Source organism: Pempheris klunzingeri, chromosome 16 (assembly GCF_042242105.1).
Source record: "Pempheris klunzingeri isolate RE-2024b chromosome 16, fPemKlu1.hap1, whole genome shotgun sequence".
Classification (NCBI taxonomy): domain Eukaryota; kingdom Metazoa; phylum Chordata; class Actinopteri; order Acropomatiformes; family Pempheridae; genus Pempheris; species Pempheris klunzingeri.
Window position 1 is genome coordinate 6607936 of NC_092027.1, and position 19526 is coordinate 6627461.

At 41.1% G+C, this 19526-nt stretch overlaps 1 protein-coding gene across 1 annotated transcript; it reads right to left on the reverse strand.

Moving 5' to 3' along the window:
- Positions 1-7601: 7601 nt before the first annotated feature.
- Positions 7602-18793, reverse strand: LOC139215943 (prolyl endopeptidase-like). Its single transcript, XM_070846981.1, has 15 exons — positions 18646-18793; positions 15859-15933; positions 15624-15757; positions 15408-15538; positions 15100-15309; positions 14850-14971; positions 14401-14506; positions 13354-13545; positions 11431-11628; positions 10839-10942; positions 10335-10471; positions 10035-10129; positions 9754-9885; positions 8885-9041; positions 7602-8163 (listed from the first exon to the last, which is right to left on the reverse strand). The coding sequence occupies exons 1-15, from the start codon at positions 18685-18687 to the stop codon at positions 7869-7871; spliced, it is 2130 nt and encodes a 709-aa protein (XP_070703082.1). The 5' UTR covers positions 18688-18793; the 3' UTR covers positions 7602-7868.
- Positions 18794-19526: the final 733 nt, after the last annotated feature.

Sequence of the window (19526 nt, forward strand, 5' to 3'; positions counted from 1 at the left end):
AATGCTAAATCTATTTTTATAATTTGTTTGAAGAACAATGTGTTGAATATAATATCTGCTCACTGTGTAAGGGTTTTGTTTGAATTTAGGGCTATAGCCAAGAAACTCTGGTGTTTGGAATATAAAACTGAAAAAAAAAGTTTCTTTTTTCGTTAGTTTTTTGATGATTTTTACCTGTTAGAAGAAAATCTGATGGCTGTTGCAATATTGAAACGTGTTATTAAAAAATCTCCAATACAAGCAAATGTTTTTTTTCTCCTTGTCTTCTATTTTGGGATTGAATGTAAACCTTAAAATTAAATCCACATACTTCAGCCCGAGTGATACTGGATTTTTGGAGCAGACATCGATATTTGAGATTTTGAAAAATCTCTTGATCAAATTTTCTCTCATAAACTAATCCTGTGTTCAGTATACAGTATGTACTGAGCCGTACGTTTTACAGCTGAGAATTAAAGTTGCCAGTGCTCTATGTAATGGCATCATTGTTTCTAAATTACCTGAATATTTTAGCAATCTGTACCGATATTTCCTGTTACATATTGGCTGACATGTATACTTACATTGGTTTATTTCATGGCTCTGTTGAATACTCGATTCTGATTGGTCAATTACAGCATTCTACATTTCGTTATTTCTGTATAGCAGATCGTTGCTATGGACGCAGAAGCCAGAAGCAATAAAATCATTTTCAAATCAAATTGCTTTTCAGTCAGTACTTTGTGTCAAACTGTTCATTTCTTTAGTACGAAGCCGTGTGATAAGCAGGATAATGTACAGTTAGCGGTGGTCATTATTACGAAACAGCCCCCTGCATTATCCCTGTAAGAAAATTACACTTTACAAACCTATGACTATAATGTTATGAATTACAATTACTAACATAAAAGACAGTTATTCTATAAAGATTATTTGTGATTTGCCTAAACTCTGAACAGTTATCGTCTGTGTAAAACTTTTAAAAAGCTTAAATCTCACCGGTTTTACATCCATATTTTTATCTGTTAAATATATTTTTGAAAGTTTGAATGTGAAGCAGCCGAAATATTTAATTGAATGGCCCATCAAACCACACTGACTGGTTGGGGACTAGATGGGGGCTCTTCATTGGTTAGGTTTAGGCATAGGGAAATGGTGATTGGTTAGGTTTAGGCATAAGAAGTCACATGGTTCAGATTAGGGTAAGAAGATTAGGGTCAGGCCAATCAGAGGAGAGGGAGACTAGCGGCAGGACTTGCCCTCGCCATTCTAGTCAAAGAAAACTCACGCCCTGATTAACAATTCTCATAGCCGAATCTGATTGATCAAATCCTACCTATCATCATCTGATCGTCAAATAATGCCTTTTTTTCTTGCTCATTGATCCATGTTCTCATTTGCGACATTTACTTCCATTTTTTCCCCACACATGACAGATACAACACCCTAAAACACCCAATTAAAATGCTCCCATAAATCACACGTTTGCCTATTTTGGATGCATTTTACATCTAATTTTAAAAAAGCAGACCAAGCAGTACCGCATGAAGTGTGTGTGGGGGCGGACCGAAGCACTGTTCACAGTGCTGAGCAGAGTGGAGATTGATAGACTGAACACGTTGCCCGTGTCCACCAAAGTGTTTCTTTCCTACCTGAAAAAGCCAGGCGCTCCTCTGAATATGCACAGCGGGGAGCGTTTGAGAGGCACAGTAGGCAGCGCGTGTTGGGCTTGAACTGCTCTGGTTACTACGAGATAGAATATCCACAAAAAGTAGAAATGTCAGCACAAGGTAGAGTACGCCAGTGTGACAATTTGACTGAGACAGGCAGTCGATTCAGGCTCTTTAGATTCAATCGTCAACTATTTGGTGTCACCTGTAGATATACTAGTATCTAAAACATTTCAAATCACAATTTTCTATTTTTTATTTTGCCTTTTCTCCCAGAAAAGGGTAAATTCACCCAAAATACAAAAAAAGTATGGGAATTATTTGTGCAAATACTTTTTGTTTATAAAGGTACTCTATGGAGTTTTTGACCACTAGTTGCACTACAAAGCAACATTTTTTTTTAGGTACAACAATGCACATGCATGCTCGCAAGCACATAGTGTAGACGGCACAATTGACATCCTACTGTTGGTTCCAGCTCCTTTCTGCTAATTGGAATTTGAAGGCTCAAAGAATTGGAAATTTACATTCAAATGAATTCAACAGCAAAATCTCTTCCTGTCCCTTGTGCTCTTGGCAACCTATGAACCTCACCATGATCAGCCTTCATTTCTTTGCTAGAACGTAGCCCCAATAAAAACTGTTCGCAGTGAGTTCTGTGGACTGTTTCAGCGTAACTGGGACGCTGCGGAAAGACGCACAGCTGGTGAATTGTTCTTTATTGGCCAAATAAAACCAAAAGTACATGCAGATAAAAAGAAATGTTTGTCATTTGGGTGAATCGAGCCTTTAAAAGAATTTCAGTGTCTTGCCTGAGGGAACAGGGCTGCTGCAATGAGCAGCTTAAGAGTTAAGTTGAATAGGGTCTAAATAATAAACTCCCAACTATCCATCTACCTGTAACTTCACTTCTGATGTGAGGAATTAAAGCAAGAGCTCACTTATTCCTCTAAGCTGAAGGCTTCCTGGGCCTCTTCTTACTTATCTTAAGCTTAATGTTCTGTATCCACTTACAACAGAATTCATATTTCAGTTACCTCTCTGAGCATACTTCCTTGGCTCATGGTTCTCTCTCCTTTCTCCACCATGTGAACTTATTAAGTCTCTCTGGGACTGAGGTTATATTACTTACTGCTTTATTACACAGCATCCACTGTTAAAACTAGCACTAAGCGTGGGAGAAATTATTGTAAATGCAAATGAACTGTTGCGTGGGCTTGCTGTGGGCAACTGTGTGCAGAAGTGAGTGTGTCAGTACGTGCTTTTGTGCCTGCTCAAACGGGTGTGTAATATGCGCATATGTGTATTTTATGTGTGAATGTACAAGTATGTGTGTCGGCGGTCCATGGGCATACATTTGAGAATGAGATCTTTTTATTTATCTCATACAGTTGCAACCGCAATCCATACTTTTTTCTAATATTACAGTCTTATTGGAGTTGAGGATTGGAGTTTGAGACTTAATGAGTTTCATCTCTGAGCCATCGCTGGCTGCAGCTTTCTAAACCTCCCACGCAATCAAACATCACCTCCTTCAGATGCTGCTTAGCAGACCCCAGCATTTGAACTCCCGCTGCAGTAACTCTGGATGTGGAGAATTCATTATCTGAGGCTTTGCGTAGATTTCTTGCTTGCATTCAAGATGTAATGTGATGAAAAAAGCGAAAAAACACAAAACAGCTTATTTACATGTTAGATTCATCAAGATTCTGAGACGCCCAGAGTATAACTGGTTGCTTTTTAATTAGATAGACAAATGCACAAATGGAAAAAAAAAAAAAAGTTACTTTTACTTAAAACGTAATTACAATGCTGAAACCAGCCATGCTAGGCTGGGAGATATGTTGACTCTACATAATATAAATCATGAAATCCTAATAGCCTTGACACTTGACTCCTGCCTGCCCTGGGTCATAAGCCATCTCAGCATCTGAACAACTGCTAAATGAGCCAAATAGTGGGTCTAATCAACCTCAGTCTGCCGCCTATTCCCATGCAGTGCAATATAATAAATGCTATTAGATTGAATTTGACATCTTGGTATGCAAACAACATATCCCACAGTAACTCTCCTCGATATCAAGGGGGTTTTGTGTTAGTTGGTATTTTATCAGGCTTCTCACGGTTTGAGTGTAAATCTTCAATCAGATTTGCCTGTTTATTCACTGTAAATGAGACTGGGACAGGGAGACGGGCAGGGATTCGTCCAAGAGATTAAACGAGTTCGTGTTTCAAAACGCATAATAAAGATTGTTGTACCTGAAATCCATCAATTCTGCAAAAACCAAGACTACACTCAAGACATGTTCAAGGCCTTTAAATAACTTAGACGGTAATGAGATACAGTGCTGCTAGGTGTAAGGACATAATGATCAAGTGGTACATTTCCTTTAGAATCAAACTGCACAAGGAAACACTGAATCTTAATGCAAGACTAAGACTAATAGAGACTAATAAAAATTAATCTATTGATCAATAACTTCACTGATAATCAGTTAGTTTAATGATAAAGTGTTTAGTCAAAGACAGAAAAATCTGTTCCAGTGTTGATAAAGCTTCTCCAATTAGACATTTTCAAAATAATTGAATGACATCATTTTTGGTTTAAGGAATCTATACTTATCACTATTTTGTAACATTTTGTAAACTAAACTAGGATCACAGCCTCGTGGTTATGAGCTTCTGCCGACCACTTAGTTGCAGTTTTACATCCATGTCTGTCAGATCCAAGATCAGTGTCACCAACTCAGTATCCAACCAAATGTGAAACATGGTCACAGTCTCCCCCCTCTGTTCCTGAGCTGTGGCGTTGAATGATAAAGTGTTTTTGCAGGACTTAATTATGTCAAATTGAAGGTGACCTTTGACCTTTTGGATATAAAGCGCCATCACTTCATCCTGTTAGACATTTCTGACAAATATTGTTGGAATGATCTCCTCCAGATCTAAAGGCTAAATCCCAAAACTGACATCTAATAAAAGCTGGAGATTAATTCCAGACCTGAGATGTTATGGTCTGCATAGGTTACATGACGTGAAACATGACAGTGTGCACAGCTTGAGTCTACAGATACAAATTATTCCGGGAGGACCAAAGGTTATAATGAAGAAATGAATAACTAAAAACAGTTGAAAGGCGTAACAGAGATGGCCTGGCAGCTCTCTGCACTCAGATCTCCTTAATTCTTGAGTTATGGCCAAAAACAAGTTTTGTGAGGTCACAGTGAACTTGATGTTTGACCACTGAAATCTAATCAGCTGAAGAAATTCCCTGGAGGTGTTCTTCAGATACTGCGTTCATGAGAATGAGACATACGGACAGACGGACGACCCAAATGCATAATGACCATGTACTATCCTTCCAGCCACAGCTATCATCTAACGACAAATCAGCTAATTGTAATAGCTTGGTGAACCTATAATGAAAATAACTGAGCTCTGGGCTTCACACAGCTTTTTACTCAAACCAGACGTTTTAATCTACTTTATCACTAAGATACAACCATTACAGTATTGAAAGATACAAGCTTGTAACAAAAGAAGGCCTGCAGTTGGAAAAGAAAAGACAAAAACATGTTTTCGTGTTCAGAAATGTAAGGGGACGACATCCAGGAGAGGTGGCGGAAGAAGCAAAAGGTTTCGAAAAGGCACACGGGGAAGCAGACGGCACCTCTGTGAAGACATTAGCGATTCCCAGCTGTGTGTTGAGAGCCCTCTCCTCCTTCTTGTCCTCCCTCTATCCCTCGCTCCCTCCGCTCCGTGTGAAGATTAAAGCAAGCGGCATAAAGGGGGAGAGCAGTCCACCTCTAAGCTAGTGTGAAGGGGAAACTTCCCCCAGCACAAAAGTTCTGCTCTCCGCTCTTTGCCAAAGCGTGCCGCAGCTCAAATCGGCTTTGAGAAATTAATCCCTGCATTATGGAGTGAGTAAAGTAAACAAACGGAGGACAGGATGGGGACCTGCGAGTGTGAGACTGAGGCAGGGGGTGTGGGGAGGAGGAGAGGAGCTGTAAGACAGCGAAGCTTTTGTAGGTAAAAGCTTGTGTTTCTCCAGAGAAAGAGAGACGTGAAGGCTCTGCGTGTCTGTGCGAGCGTTTGCGCCGCACAGGGACGAGGGGAGAGTGAGCTCAAGAGGTGAAGGGAAGGGGGCTGAATGAAGGAAACGAAGCAGCAAAAGCCTGCCCGGTCCTCTGGGATGCTCCTGGAGAAGAGCGTCACAGCCTTTTTGCTGCATGATCTTAAACCCCTCTCTGTGTCTCTCATATGTCCAGCTTATTACTGGCTTTGTCTTTCCGGGCTTCATTCAAACACTTTGCCCCTGTGGCAAAGAGTCATTGTCTGCAAAATCCTCCTCCTGCAAGCCTTCTCTGCTTTCCCCTCTCTCCTTTTCCCATCCTCGCCCTCCACTGAGAGGGTACTTAGATAAGACCCTGGGTTCAGTCTGACGAAATCAGAACTTCCCGCTGAGCAGAGATTAAACTCTGAGTGACCGAACGGGCAACTTCTCTGGCTCTCTGTGGTTCTCTGGCAGACTGAAGGCTGGCGGGAGAGTTTCCGTCTCTCCTTTTGACAGTTTAAACACCCGCCTGTCTGGGTTCCTCCAGAGGCTCTCTATAAGTGCACTTTCAGTCTCTCTACACCTGTGCGCTCGCTGCCTCTCGCCTATACATCTGCCGTCTATCATCGCTCCCCATCTCTCCACTTTTCTGCCCATACTCTAAACACCCCCACGCATCTTCTCCTCACCCGTCACTCGCACATCTTCCCGCACAACTGCTCAATTCCATCCCCCCCCCTTACATAAGTCCTCACTCCTGCGTGTTCTACTTCGGCTGTTTTATACAGATGTATCCTACATGCCTCTCTGCCAGTGATTTGATTTCCCCCCTGCCAGGCAGATAAACCAGCTGATAGATGATATAAAGGATTTAGTAGAGTGCATCCTGCTGTTTGTGGGAGGTTTTTAAAACTCCACAATCTCTCTTGGGGAAGTAAAATGACAGTAAACGGACACCCAGCCTTTGACCTTGAGGTGTAAACAGAGGGTCAAGATTGCAGGGGGGGGGGTGTGTGGTCCCATACTGCCACTTGGTGGACTGAATGAAAACTGCACTGTAAAGTATAATGTAATGACTACTGGAAAGCAATTAGTGGATTTATTACAGTAACATACTAAATTACACTTTTTAAGGGCTTTTAATTATTCCTTATTTATAATCAGATTTATGCCACTTAAACCTCAACTCTTATTACATGTCAGAGGGAAATGTTACACTTAATATCCTAATTTATTTGACTGCTATAATTACTAGTTACTTTGCAGATAAATATTTCACATACAAAACATATTACTATAAGAAATAGTTGAACAAATTGTGTTCTTTGAAGGGGTTTTTGGGGTGGAACAATTTATTGGCTGTTTTTGTCAATTTATTCTGACAGTTAATGTTGGTTTTTGTACAGAGTGAACAAGATATAATGTGTTAGTGACTTTTACATACGCTAGTGGGCTCATGCTGTTACCTTTGGACATGCACAGGCTAGCTGTGTCTTCCCAATTCTAGCAAATCTAATCACTCGTTGGCTGTAGCTTCATTCAAGATTTGTTTTTTTTAGCTTTTGATGGTTTTTGATTAAGCATTTTTTCTTTGCAGTTTTTCATCTTTATTAGATAGCTGAACAGGAAACATGACATTTCGCTACTTTGACAGCATCCTAAACCCAAAGATCAGCCAGGGAATCTTTTTTTGATACTTTAAAGTAAATTTTGATGAAAGGGCTTTTGTCCTTTCTTGTAGGTAAACCTTTTAATAAAGCAGATTATTTTTACACTGAGGTATTGCTACGTTTGCTCAGTTGAATATGTATTCCACCAGTGGTGCTGAACAATTCAGATCTAAGTAGAAGTCATGTTTATATCCAGGACACTATGGATTATAACACATTAGACAGAAATCATAGTACAAAAAGAGATTTTATTGAAACTGGTTACAGAGTAAAGAGGAATTATTATGAGTATCTCAGATTTTTCTTACACTGTAGATGTGGGTTTTATTATGATATTCCTTCACCTGCCTTCTTTTTCTTTGTACCAGTGCATTCTTCTGTCTTACACCAAATTGTTCTTAGTAGTATGTTTTGTTAAAGATAAAAAGCCTAATCATCTGTTATAAAGCCTCCCTCATCGTGTATGTTTTATCTTCCTTCCCCGTCATTTTCTCCTCAGTCCTTCCAGCTGAGCCCAAGTGTCTCAGCGATGAAAGAAAAGATGTGCGTGTCCTCCAAGATGGCCTTGGCGGTGGGTTTCCCTGCACCGTGCCCACTACGGGTGTCCACCCTGACCATCAGGGGCTGACGCTGCCCAGGGCTTCCGCCCACACCGTGCTGCAAAGCAGCGCAGTACTTCAGTGTGTGGAGAGGCACAACACGATCGTCGTGATCTGCTGTCAGAAGCAGGACAGCAGGGTATGGTGAGCCAGAGTAAGGTGGTGCAGGCAGATTATGGAGAGGTGAATACCTGGAGAGAAGGTGAGACAAACGAGTTAGAAGGAAAATGTCGGGAAACTCTCACCAGAGAGACGAGAGTGATTCGATCTGCTGTGATTTTTTTGTGACATATGTGGGTGAGTGTAAAGCTGGGAACAGATTGTATGGCCATATTGAAGCTACCAAAGATTAAACACCCAATAAATAATGACTATTTACACCAACATGCACAGATTTTTTCTTTGTCTCCAGAGACAGACAGAAAATACTGAACTGACTATGAATAGAAATGCAACGCTCGACAACCCTGAAAAATCCAGCAGGTGGACAAATTCTTGTGTGACTATACCAAAATAGAAACAGACATCCGTTAAAAACCGGTTTGCCTCGCTAATTTATTCTGCAATCTGAGCAGAAAAGGCAAAGTGTGGGAAATGCTCCCTTTGAGACTTTAGCCTGCAGAAAGAGCTGAAGGTGAACCTAAGTTGAGTTGTAGCGCTGCACGGAAATCTGGAAGAACTGCATTGCAACGTAATTTATTTCATTTCATTTATGGCACGATGCATGATCTCACAGTCCGTTTGCTGTTTTTAGGCAGTTTCTCCTCCAACAGGAGGCAAATTGATCAGATTATTATTATTATTATAATAATACACGCAGATATTATCATCAACTGACCTCAGTCGTGACGAAAGCGAGGATGTGCTGTGCAAACGTATTTTAGTGATTTGATGTGTCTGTGCTTTTCATACTTGATGAGCCACTTGAACTGCTCCGGGTCATCAGAACAGCCGTAGTCGGTGGTCCAGGCGTGGCCGATGGTGAATTTGTGGAACTTCAGCATATCCATCACCCCGACCTCTGCCACAGCACAGCCGAACAGGTCTGGACGCTGGTTCACACATGCCGCTGTGTGTGTGCATATAAAAATTTGTTTGAGATTCCATTTGCTTACAAACAAACACACACACACACACACACACTCTTTGTAGTTCAGTGCAGGACACAATCACTCCTAAATGGCCACTTACACATCAGGGAAGAAGGCATTAGTTGGGTTTAGTTGTGCGATGCCATATGGCAGCCAGCCTTTGGTAAATGATGTGACTAAGCACTGTTTAATGTGCTGTTTAATAGCTAAATTAATTGAAGCTAAGCAGCTAACTACAGTTAGATGAATTTGACATCAGCAATTATGCCAAAGATTTAATGTAAAAGAACACATAGCACAGTGATCAGTGCAGCTGAGACTGGCAATCAACCAGTGATCTTAGCTGGCTGTTCGCTGCCTTTGAAAAACCGCACCCTGTATACTATGTGTATGGTTAGTAGTCTCAAGGGTTAAACCGCATAGAAAGTGGGAGCTGAGCTGTTAAAACAGGGAGGATGTAGAGGTTAAGCTCCATTACCAGTTGTCAGCTATAAAAAATGAAGAGCAAGATTTCCCCAGCTTGACAATTTCAACTCCTTCATATAATACGTAATGGACTGTTACATAATAGTTTCCAAGGTTTACCTTTAAAACCCTTTCACTTTACCTTGTTCTCTATCACTGGGCTTTCACACTAAGTGCATACACAACACACACACACACACACACACACACACACTCCGTACTTACCCACTAGCAGCCCACCATTAGAGGCTCCATTGATAGCGATGCGGCTGGCTGTGGTGTACTTCTCCTGGATCAGATACTCTGCTGCACACTGGAAGTCATCAAAGCAATTCTGCTTGTTCCCTAATGTCCCAGCTGCAACACACAACACAGCAGAAGAAGTGTGAACACAGAATTAGACCACAGCGAACCTATGTTCAATGTTCGGCTTCTCTCTCTCTCTCTCTGACACGCTCTTTCATACAGTCGTGTCTTTCTAGGTGAATTCCTCGGATGTTTTGTACCTTTGTGCCAGGTGAGGCCGTATTCTCCTCCTCCTCTGATGTTGGCCACCGCCAGGATCCCTCCCAGGTGTCTCACATACAGCAGGTAAGCAACACTGACCAAAAACAAGACAGGCAGAGGATTTAAAGCCTTGTAAGTACCAACAATGTTATGAACCATAAGCAATGATAATCAGTTTAAGGGTGGATGGTTTTGCAGAGGAAACATGGAAACTCTATCACTTTGTTACCCTAATACTTCTGACATTTTATAACTGACTGAACTGTTTGAGAGATTTCAAGCAGAGCAGGTGCACTTACTTGTAGTACGGTTGTATGGAAGCCTCGAAGCCTCCGTAGCCGTAAAGGAAGACAGGATGAGTCCCATCTTTCTTTAGGCCCTTGGTGTGAACTACGAACATGGGGATCATGGTTCCATCTTTACTGGGATAAAACACCTGTAAATGTATGAGAAAAGAGATGAACACAGACATCAGAGATCTTTTACGAAACACCTCTTACGGCAGCATTATCAAACTTCCACTCAAACTTTCACTTCAACGTTTTTTGTTTTTCTAAAAGTCTGAAATGAGCTGTTCACACACACTGTTTACTACTTCCTCAACCATAGTGAGTAAGATTCTGTGAAATCTGCATCATGGTATGAATATGCAGCCAGTAACACAAAAAGAAACAAGAATAAACATGAAGATGATAACACATGAAGAAAAGTACCAAGAAAAATAATGGGGAAGTTTGAGCATTGAGACGTATGTACAGAAATAGAGGGGGTCGGTAAAAGAGATAAAAAAAGGCGAGTATTACCTGGCTGGTCTGATAGTCCTCTTGCTTGATGCCTTTCACCTCCACCTCCCTGAACACTATGGGCTCCGGGTTCGACTCGCTCAAATCACAGTGGTAAATGATACCTGTGCGCCATAGAACCGAGTTCACACGTCAGAGGTTACTGTGTTTTTTACCAATTGCATGGGGATACTTTAATAACTGATTGTTCATGTTTGGCGAGAGAATTCAATAATGTAACACTTAATAACTACATTTCAAAAGACATAACCTGCAGTTACAGTAATATAAGCTATTTCACCTTCAGCTGTCATTTTTTTCTGACATTTTATATGTTTCAGGGTATTGGAAGCAGTACAAGTTGCCATTACAGTGGCAATATAGTACTAACAGTGAGAGGAATATTTTAGATGTAGATGTACTACTGTATCTTCCACAATGGTCAACAGAAAATTGAGCGACGAGTTAACCCTAATTATTTGAAAGCACTTTAAAGGGTTTTTAATAGCATTGTAGTTATTCTTTATGTGGGATTAGTGACATAATTTTACAGTATTTTGTTGCATTTATTTTACTAATATGATTATAATAATTTATGAAATGACAGACTTACCAGGCGTAGTGAAGGAGGTGAACTTGTAGAAGAACTCAGAATGTTTCTTCTTGCAGCTCACCCCATTCACTGTGCCAACATCCAACGGCAGGTCCCGGACCAGCTTGCCTGTAGTCAGCTCAAAGAGCTGCAGGGTATCCTTCACGTCATGGACGTAGTTGACCAGCAGGTGGTGCTGGTTCACACAGGAGACAAAGCCTGCAGGACATAAAAAAGGAAGCGATAGAAAGTGAACATGACTGCATGCGTAGCTGCAAGTGTTCATGAAAACACTGTAACCAAGAGAAACAGTATCCTTGTTGTCTGTCTTCCTTTCAGTGTTATCACCAATGTCACCTTCCTCTCTGCTAATTCTCCTCATTTATCTTGATAATACAGAGTCATCTTGTTATTGAAAGGCTATGGATTGGTAATGATCGTATTGGTGAGCTCAGTTTAATGAGCTCCAACTGTACAGCGGGAGCAAAGAGTAAACACAGGTGTGAACTATGGATCCATTCACTGTGGCACTGATGAGACCTCATCTACAGCCAGCAGGGGGCAGTCTAATATACCACAAGTGTAATAGTAGTCAAAGCAGGACACACTGCTCAGCAGACGTCTGCCGCGCTACAGACGCTACCTTCTCTTGGTTACTCTGTTTATTATACACAGTAACCACAATTCTATTAATGGCATTTTGCCTTTAAGTGTCATGAGAGTCAAGTCCAAGTCAATGCAGAGAAATGGGATCAGTGACAGAACAGTCAATGTACCTGCATTTCATTTAGAGAATTGAACAATATGATATCATCAGATCTTTCTGTCAACTCCTCACTGTGGACTGAACGCATGTTTGATACCATAGCAACAGGTATATGCTGTTGCTATGTCCCAAAGGAACATCAGGAAGTGCAAAACTAGTAGCAATATTTCAAAAACATTAGCAATCTAGGAAATTTCAAAATATAAAGAGAAAACAAAAGGTCATTAACGTGCACAAATAATGTATCATTGTTTGGTAACATTTTCCTTTAAATCCAGCTAATTAGCAGTTATAAGCAGAATACAAGCATTTGATAAGTAAAGACAAAATAATGTGATTATCTGGAGTTAAGAACAAGTTCTCATTAAATATGTCTAACTTAACTCTATATGGACATCTTTTATATCATTACAGCTACGTCATAATCTGTGTATACACCAGCCCACTTCAGGGTGCCCACAGGAGGAGTTATAGTTGTTGACAAATACATTAATAAACGCTAATGTATGCTTATAACTACATTATAGTGTGTTATAAACCATCTATTAAATACACCAATTAAATATATTAAATAGAGGGAATCGCAATCAAGTGTTGTCATTTTTTTCATGCCAATATTCCGTCATTTGCCTTCAAGTTTGTACTGGTGTGTGTGTACGTGCTCACGTCTCAGTGGAAGCTTGGGCATTCACTGCAGTATGAATTAGTGGTGCCTAGATACAGTTACCATCAAAGGATCAGACAAATCAGTTACCGCCAGACCAAGTGCTTATGAGCCAAGTTTCACTTTTTTTTTAGCAGAGTGCCCTTTGACGAAAGTCTTTGACCACAGACACAGAACTTCCCAGTTGCAGTGGTTAGACTGTCATTGAAACATTAGAACCGATATTCGGCGAAAAAGTATTGTGCAAGGTTTCTAGAGCTGAATTGTGGAACTACGTATATGTATGAGCCCTTTACGTATTTCAAAAGCTTGGTGGAGTTTTCACACACTCTTAACACAATCCCACTGCTGTCGCACCAACAACGGCCCACTTTACAAAACACTGACACAACTGCTGTGAGAACTTTCAGACGCAGCAAATTTCGTCTGTAGAGAACTGATACTACAAGCGTGGACTACATAGCTGGCTTTGTCTTCTACTGTATATTCTGCTGAAATTTCCATTCAGTCTCACCCAGGACATCCTTGTCATGCTGTGGTATGAGGTTAGTCCAGTGCTGCCTGTCTGGTTTCTGGATGTCTATGTTGATGAGACAGTACCGAGGAGCATCCAAGTTGGAGTGGAACGTGAATACACTTTCCTCATTGGTGACATATGAGTACTGGGCGTCAAAGTTGTCCACAAGTTTGACCCATGGCAGCAGGCCTGAGGGGAAAAGAGAAAACAGAAGAAGAGAATTTTTTATTTTTTTAAATCCTTGTAACCATAAAGAGTTGCAATTAAGTGCATCTCTGGCTCAGGCAAAAAAGGCTAGGCTAGCACAGTTTTACAAAAGGCTTGTACTATGAAGTGTGAGCATTCCTCCGTTTGTGGGGGAGATTTTGACCCAGAAAATAAGCTGCAATCTGGTGAAGTAACCATTGAGTCGGCAACTACTTTGGCTTTGCTGTTTTGTGCTAAGAAGCTGTATTCAGAAGAAAAGCTGGCAAAGCTGTTAAAGCAGCTCTTAGTCATACAAAAGACGTGCTTATAACATTGAGAGTAGATACAAAAAGGAAAACAATATGAAAGACCCTAACCTGACACGTCATTTTGTTTTAGTGCTGCAGCGCTTGTGTTACTAATAACTTCCATTGAAACAGTAAGAATTCAAAAAACTGCAACAATTGATCAAATGATTGATTTTTCATTTCTCAACATTCTCCGGTTCAAGATTCTCAAAAAGTTTTGTGTTTTGGACTTTTGGTCAAACAAAACAAGGCAATGTAGGAAGTTGGGGTGGACATTTTACAGTTTTTTGACATTTCATGCGATTAATCAAATGTATCAGAAAAACTAGGTGGATTAATAATTGCAGCAGTAAAGAGTGCCCCTTAAAATAAAGACATTTCATTCTCATCAAATGCTGTATTCTGTAAAAATCTAAATTTATCAGAAGACCTAAGGCTTCATGCTGTACCTGTAGTCCTACTTCTCAAAAAAATACGTCAATTACTGTGTTCTCGTTTTCATGAAGTGCTTAAATCTCTAAAGTTGGTGGTTTGTGACAAAGAGACGGACCTGTGATGCCGTCGGGGAGCTGCTGAAGGTCACAGTACCACAGCTGGTTGACTGGCTCACAGCCTTCAGTGATGGACAAAACAGCATATCTGCCATCGTCTGATATCTGGAAAGATGAAGCAATGGCGACAGGTAGGAGGGCAGAAAATGTCAGTTTAGCTGGAACAAGTCTAACTTTCTCACAGCAGCAGCACTAATGAAAGCCAGACACTCGTCATAACCAACCGGCCGATCCTTAAAAAAATATAACGGTGATGACTCCATTCACACTGAAAGGAGGACTCATCTGTGCTTCCTACACAGTGTCTATAGTTTATACAGCCTGCATGTCGCAACATGTTTTGTCGATACAAGTCTATGGCAGAATTTTACATTAAGGTGTAATGAAACTTTAACTGTGTCACACATGAGGAATCATAATAAGTGATACAAGAAAACTGTGGACTTACGGTAACTGAGCTGTGCCACTTTGGATGCTCTGGAAACTCTGCAACCAGAATGTCCTCAGACTGTTTGGTGCCGATGACGTGGAAGTAGAGCTTCTGATTGATGTTGCTGGTGGTCTCTGTGCCTACAGCGAAATACAGAGTGGTTAATGCTTGAATACATTTGTAAAAAGAGCCGTGAATGGGTTTTGGTTAAACATGTTATTTCTTCGAGGGAGCAAGTGCGCCTGTCTGCATGCCGTCCCATCCTAACCATCAGTTTTGCCTTCCTGCGGTGGGTAGCAGTTGTAAAACACGCCCTTGGCATCGTGAGTCCAGGCCAAGCAGCTGAATTTAACCCTCTCCAGTACGTCCGGCAGTGTGGTGAGGTCATCAGCCTTCATGAAGTGCACCGTTACCCAGTCTGAGCCACTGCTGCTCAAACCGTATGCAAAATATTCACACTCCTCTGACAGACGGCCCACTGGATGGAGAGAGGGACAAAGAAGGAAGTATTCGGCACTGTGCATCGTCTTTTATGTTTCTACTTGACTGTGCGTGTGTGTGTGTGATTAGGCTTACTCTTCAGTGCCACAGTGCCATCCTCAGAGAGTTTATTCGGGTCAAAGAAAACAGTGGCAGCTCCGTCCAGAGAGTCCTGCACATACAGAACATCCTGGTTCTGGAGACCTTTGTTGTGAAAGTAGAAATACCTGGAAATAAGAACAGGAAATATCACAAAGTTAGTCCCTCTTATGTTGTGAGTGTCGACATTTTCAGTGCCCATCCTTTTCCTACCTCTTCCCTCTTTTGTAAGGGCAGCTATATTTGGGATAGTCATAGAGCTCAGTGAGACGCTGGTGGAACTGAGCCCTCACACCGCACTGCTCCAGGTACGGCATGGTCAGCTTGTTCTGCGCTTCAACAAAGGCCTGAAATAGAAAAGGAGCAGGATGAAAAAAAAAAAAAGGAGGGATGAACTTTGGAGGGTTTTTGTTTTGGCCGCAGCTTTCTGCAGGACACCAGCACATACCACTGTTTCTGCATCGTCTGGATCCTCCAGCCACGAGTAGGGATCGTAGATCTTAGTTCCATTGTAGTCATCCACCTAAGGCAGAAATATAGTAAAGTAAAAGACAAACAAACATAGGACAATTTTCTGTGGAACTACAGAGCATTTGGATTTCAGCCACACGTGCGAGAATTGTTTAGTAGTTTTACAATGTTGCAGACACACCTGTCCACCCACACTACTGCCTCATCCTTCCTGAGAATTTCACCTTAACTGCACACCAATGAAAAGCAAATTATATTCAAGTCAGAGTGGATATGTGCAAGCATGTCACTGAGGTGTCACTTGCCAATAACTTGGCAAGCCACTTTTTCCTGCTACAAACTATCGCTATCAAATTGGCAAATCAGTTAACCACTGTTAAGAAAGATGCAGCTTGTGGTGCTTTTCAACTGTATTGCATTACACAGACGGGTGTTTCTGATAATTATGGGGCAGCAAAATAATACAAAAATCTTCCATTGTAACACAGTACAGTCCAACAGCACCACAAACTATATTCTCCAAAATGAAAGCAGTTAAGTCTGAACCTCTCATACAGTTTCAACAAAATCTGAACATTATAACCTCAATGACAGTAGGATTTATAGCAGGGCTGTCATTACACTGAATTACTTTAGCTAGGAGTACCTAATGAGCTGGTAACTGAGTGCATATTTCATACATATGCTGTATGTCACCAGATATGTCGGGCTTTAACATCTGTATCAACTTCCTGGTCTAAGCCATCTAATGTTGATAATTGCTTTGACATATAATCTAGGAGTATCCAGATTCTAAATTTGCTCCTATATTTTGTATCTATAAATTCTGGGTCAGCAACTGGATCACATTATTCCATTCTGCCTGAAGCTGACTAAATTTGCTAACTAAACCAAAGTTACCCTACATCACTGGAAGATGACCTATTCCACCAATAAATGGCCGGTATCTCATTGTCTCATCGGTGCAAGTTAGCTAAACTCAACATTTATACTGTAAGAATGTCATTATGTACAGTGCCTCATTAGTTATGTATATTTCTATTATTCCCAGATATTGAAGAATGATTGTGATAGGTCTTTGGCTTTGCAGTTCATTTTTGGTAAATTATGTTATCTATCATATGAACAAAACTTTTTGCCCTTTATTCTGTCAACGCATCCTTTGAGACGCACGCACGTTTGTCACGTTCAAAACGTCAATGGGCCAGTGTTGGTGAAAACCAGCTTCGGCTCTGTTCCTCTTCGCCAGTGCAGCTCTCCTCCACCAGACGTGTAATTTTTTGAAAAACATTTCCCTTTGTTTTGTTACACAAGTTTGTGGTGACTGCAACTGATGCACCAGCAGCTGAGTAAAATGTTACGCTGTGAGATCTCACTCACTGGAACGGTAATACTGATACATCAGTTGCAAACACTGGTGAACTGTGTGTGTGTGTGTGTGTGTGTGTGTGTGTGTGTCATCACGTTTTTCAATGCCACCATACTGCTTATTTATTTGTCACATTCCTATTGTCAGTGCTATAACTGCTGTTAGTATACTGGTTGCTGTTTTCTCTCTCTCTCTCTCTCTCTCTCTCTCTCTGTCCAACCTCCACCCAACACGGACCCTGACAGAAAGCCGCCCACATCTGAGCCTGGTTCTGTTCGAGGTTTCTTCCCGTTAAAGGGGAGTTTTTCCTGCAACTATTGCCTAATATAATATCTGATGCTTGCTCATGTGGGGATTCTTGAATCCTTAATTTTGAATTCCTGAATCGTTGGGTCTCTCTCTTAATTTAAAGAGTTTGATCTGGACCTGCTTTTTATATAAAGCGTCTTGAGATAACACTGTTGTGAATTGGCGCTCTATAAATAAAGATTGATTGATTGATTGATGATAAAAACATCTGACCCGGGCAGCGGATACCATTGGGGATGCTGAGGGTCACGTCCTCATGTGTGCATTGCTTTTGAAGGCTCATCGTGATGCTTTTACTGTTTTAGGCAAATAATATTAATAGTAATAATCAGTTCAACAGAAAACACCAAACATTGTCTACAAGACTTTCCAAGTTTTCTTTGATAGCAAATTTTAGATCTTTGACTTTTGAACTGTCGATTGCACAAAACAACTAATTCAAATACGTCCGCTACTCTCCAATATTTCATAGATCATTTAAGTCCACCATACGCTAATCAGGAAAATAACAACAAGATTTATACAATATTATTATCATCACAAAAGTCAGCATCAGTCGCAGTTCTACACTGAAATGAAAACAGATTGAGCTCATTGATTCTCCACCACCATTCCACTGCTGGCAGTGTGGTGAAGGCTTTGAAAGGGCCTTGAAGGCATCACGACGGCAGAGCCAAATGCAACTTAATCAGCCGAGTAAATGAATGAATGAAAGAATGAATAGTGGAAACGAACAGATTTGTTGCCTAATCAAACGTGTCTCTACAAGGTGGGGTTGTACTGGAGGGGGTAAATGGTGACTCAGTGGTGTCTTCACAGACAGGTTACGGACACATTTCTGAAAACACTTCACTTCTAAACGTGTGTGACAGAGCCTGAACGCCTCTTGTGTGACTACTTCTTTCTACTGCTGTTTAAAGTTTTGTTTTTGTTTCTGGGCTCAGCCGCCATTTGCCTTTCTTCACCCTCCACCCACGAAACCTGCCTTTCTGTTCCTCGTCTCGTCTTTCCTGCTCGTGTTCTTGCACCAACCACCTCCACACAGAACCACAGACAGAAATCACTCAGCGGGACTTTGACACTGACCTTCCTCTCATCTCTCCGCGCAGCCGGATACTTAAACGCCATTACGGGGTTTCCTAAAGTCTTCCTGTTTCCCTGAGTCGCCTTTCTGTGGCTACTTTCTTTTCTTTTATTCCTGGTTGTTGCTCTTTTTCAGTTGTTCGGAATTCGGCGTCTGGGCCGAAAAAAAAAGGAGCACGGAAGTGAAAGTGAAAGCAGTTTCTCTCTCACACATACACACGCACACACACACACATTTGCACAAACCGCCCGTGCCTGTTGCTCACACAGGAAATGATGTGTCAGAGTGCTGCCGTGCGCACAGCAGAGGTAGTCTACGTGATTATTGGAGGATCCATCATGTTTTACAATGACTTGTAAAAAAAAACAACAAAAAAAAAAACATCCCCCCAGTGAAAAAAATACATCTGAGTAGAAAATGTAAGTTTTGGAGATACAGAATCCTCATATAAGGAATGGCCTCCATCATTGACATTAAATTATTAATCATGTATGTATATGTTTAGGTGTGTAGCTATATATATACATGGATTTCTGTCATGTCTTTTTTCTTCTTCTTTATTTACTGTTTATGTATTGTTTTCTCATATATTGCTTTATGATAGGCAGTATGGGAGCGCAGAGCGGGGAGAAAATAAAAAGAATATAGTGGAACAAAGTAAGAACAATGTAAGAAAAGTGCCTCAGTAAACACGGTGGGTTACTAAAACCCCCTTTGTGAGCCTTGAACTTGACGGTGCAAGGAAGAATCTAGGCCCGAGCGAGATGATGCCGAAACCAGAGGAGATAAGGTCTATTCGCCGACTTTGATAAAGCCAGTGCTGCTCAGATCAGAATAACATGAGATATATTGGACCCCACTCATTGTAAAACAGCTCCATATG

Bases quoted from the DNA above. Each gene is read 5' to 3' on its own strand.
- LOC139215943 (XM_070846981.1), bottom strand. From the start codon at position 18,687: ATGGCGTTTAAGTATCCGGCTGCGCGGAGAGATGAGAGGAAG. The intron at 14,507-14,849 runs GTAAGTCCACAG...TCATCTTTCCAG, and splicing joins AGTGGCACAGCTCAGTTACC to ATATCAGACGATGGCAGATA. The intron at 10,130-10,334 runs GTAAGTGCACCT...GTTTTTGGTCAG, and splicing joins TCCATACAACCGTACTACAA to TGTTGCTTACCTGCTGTATG.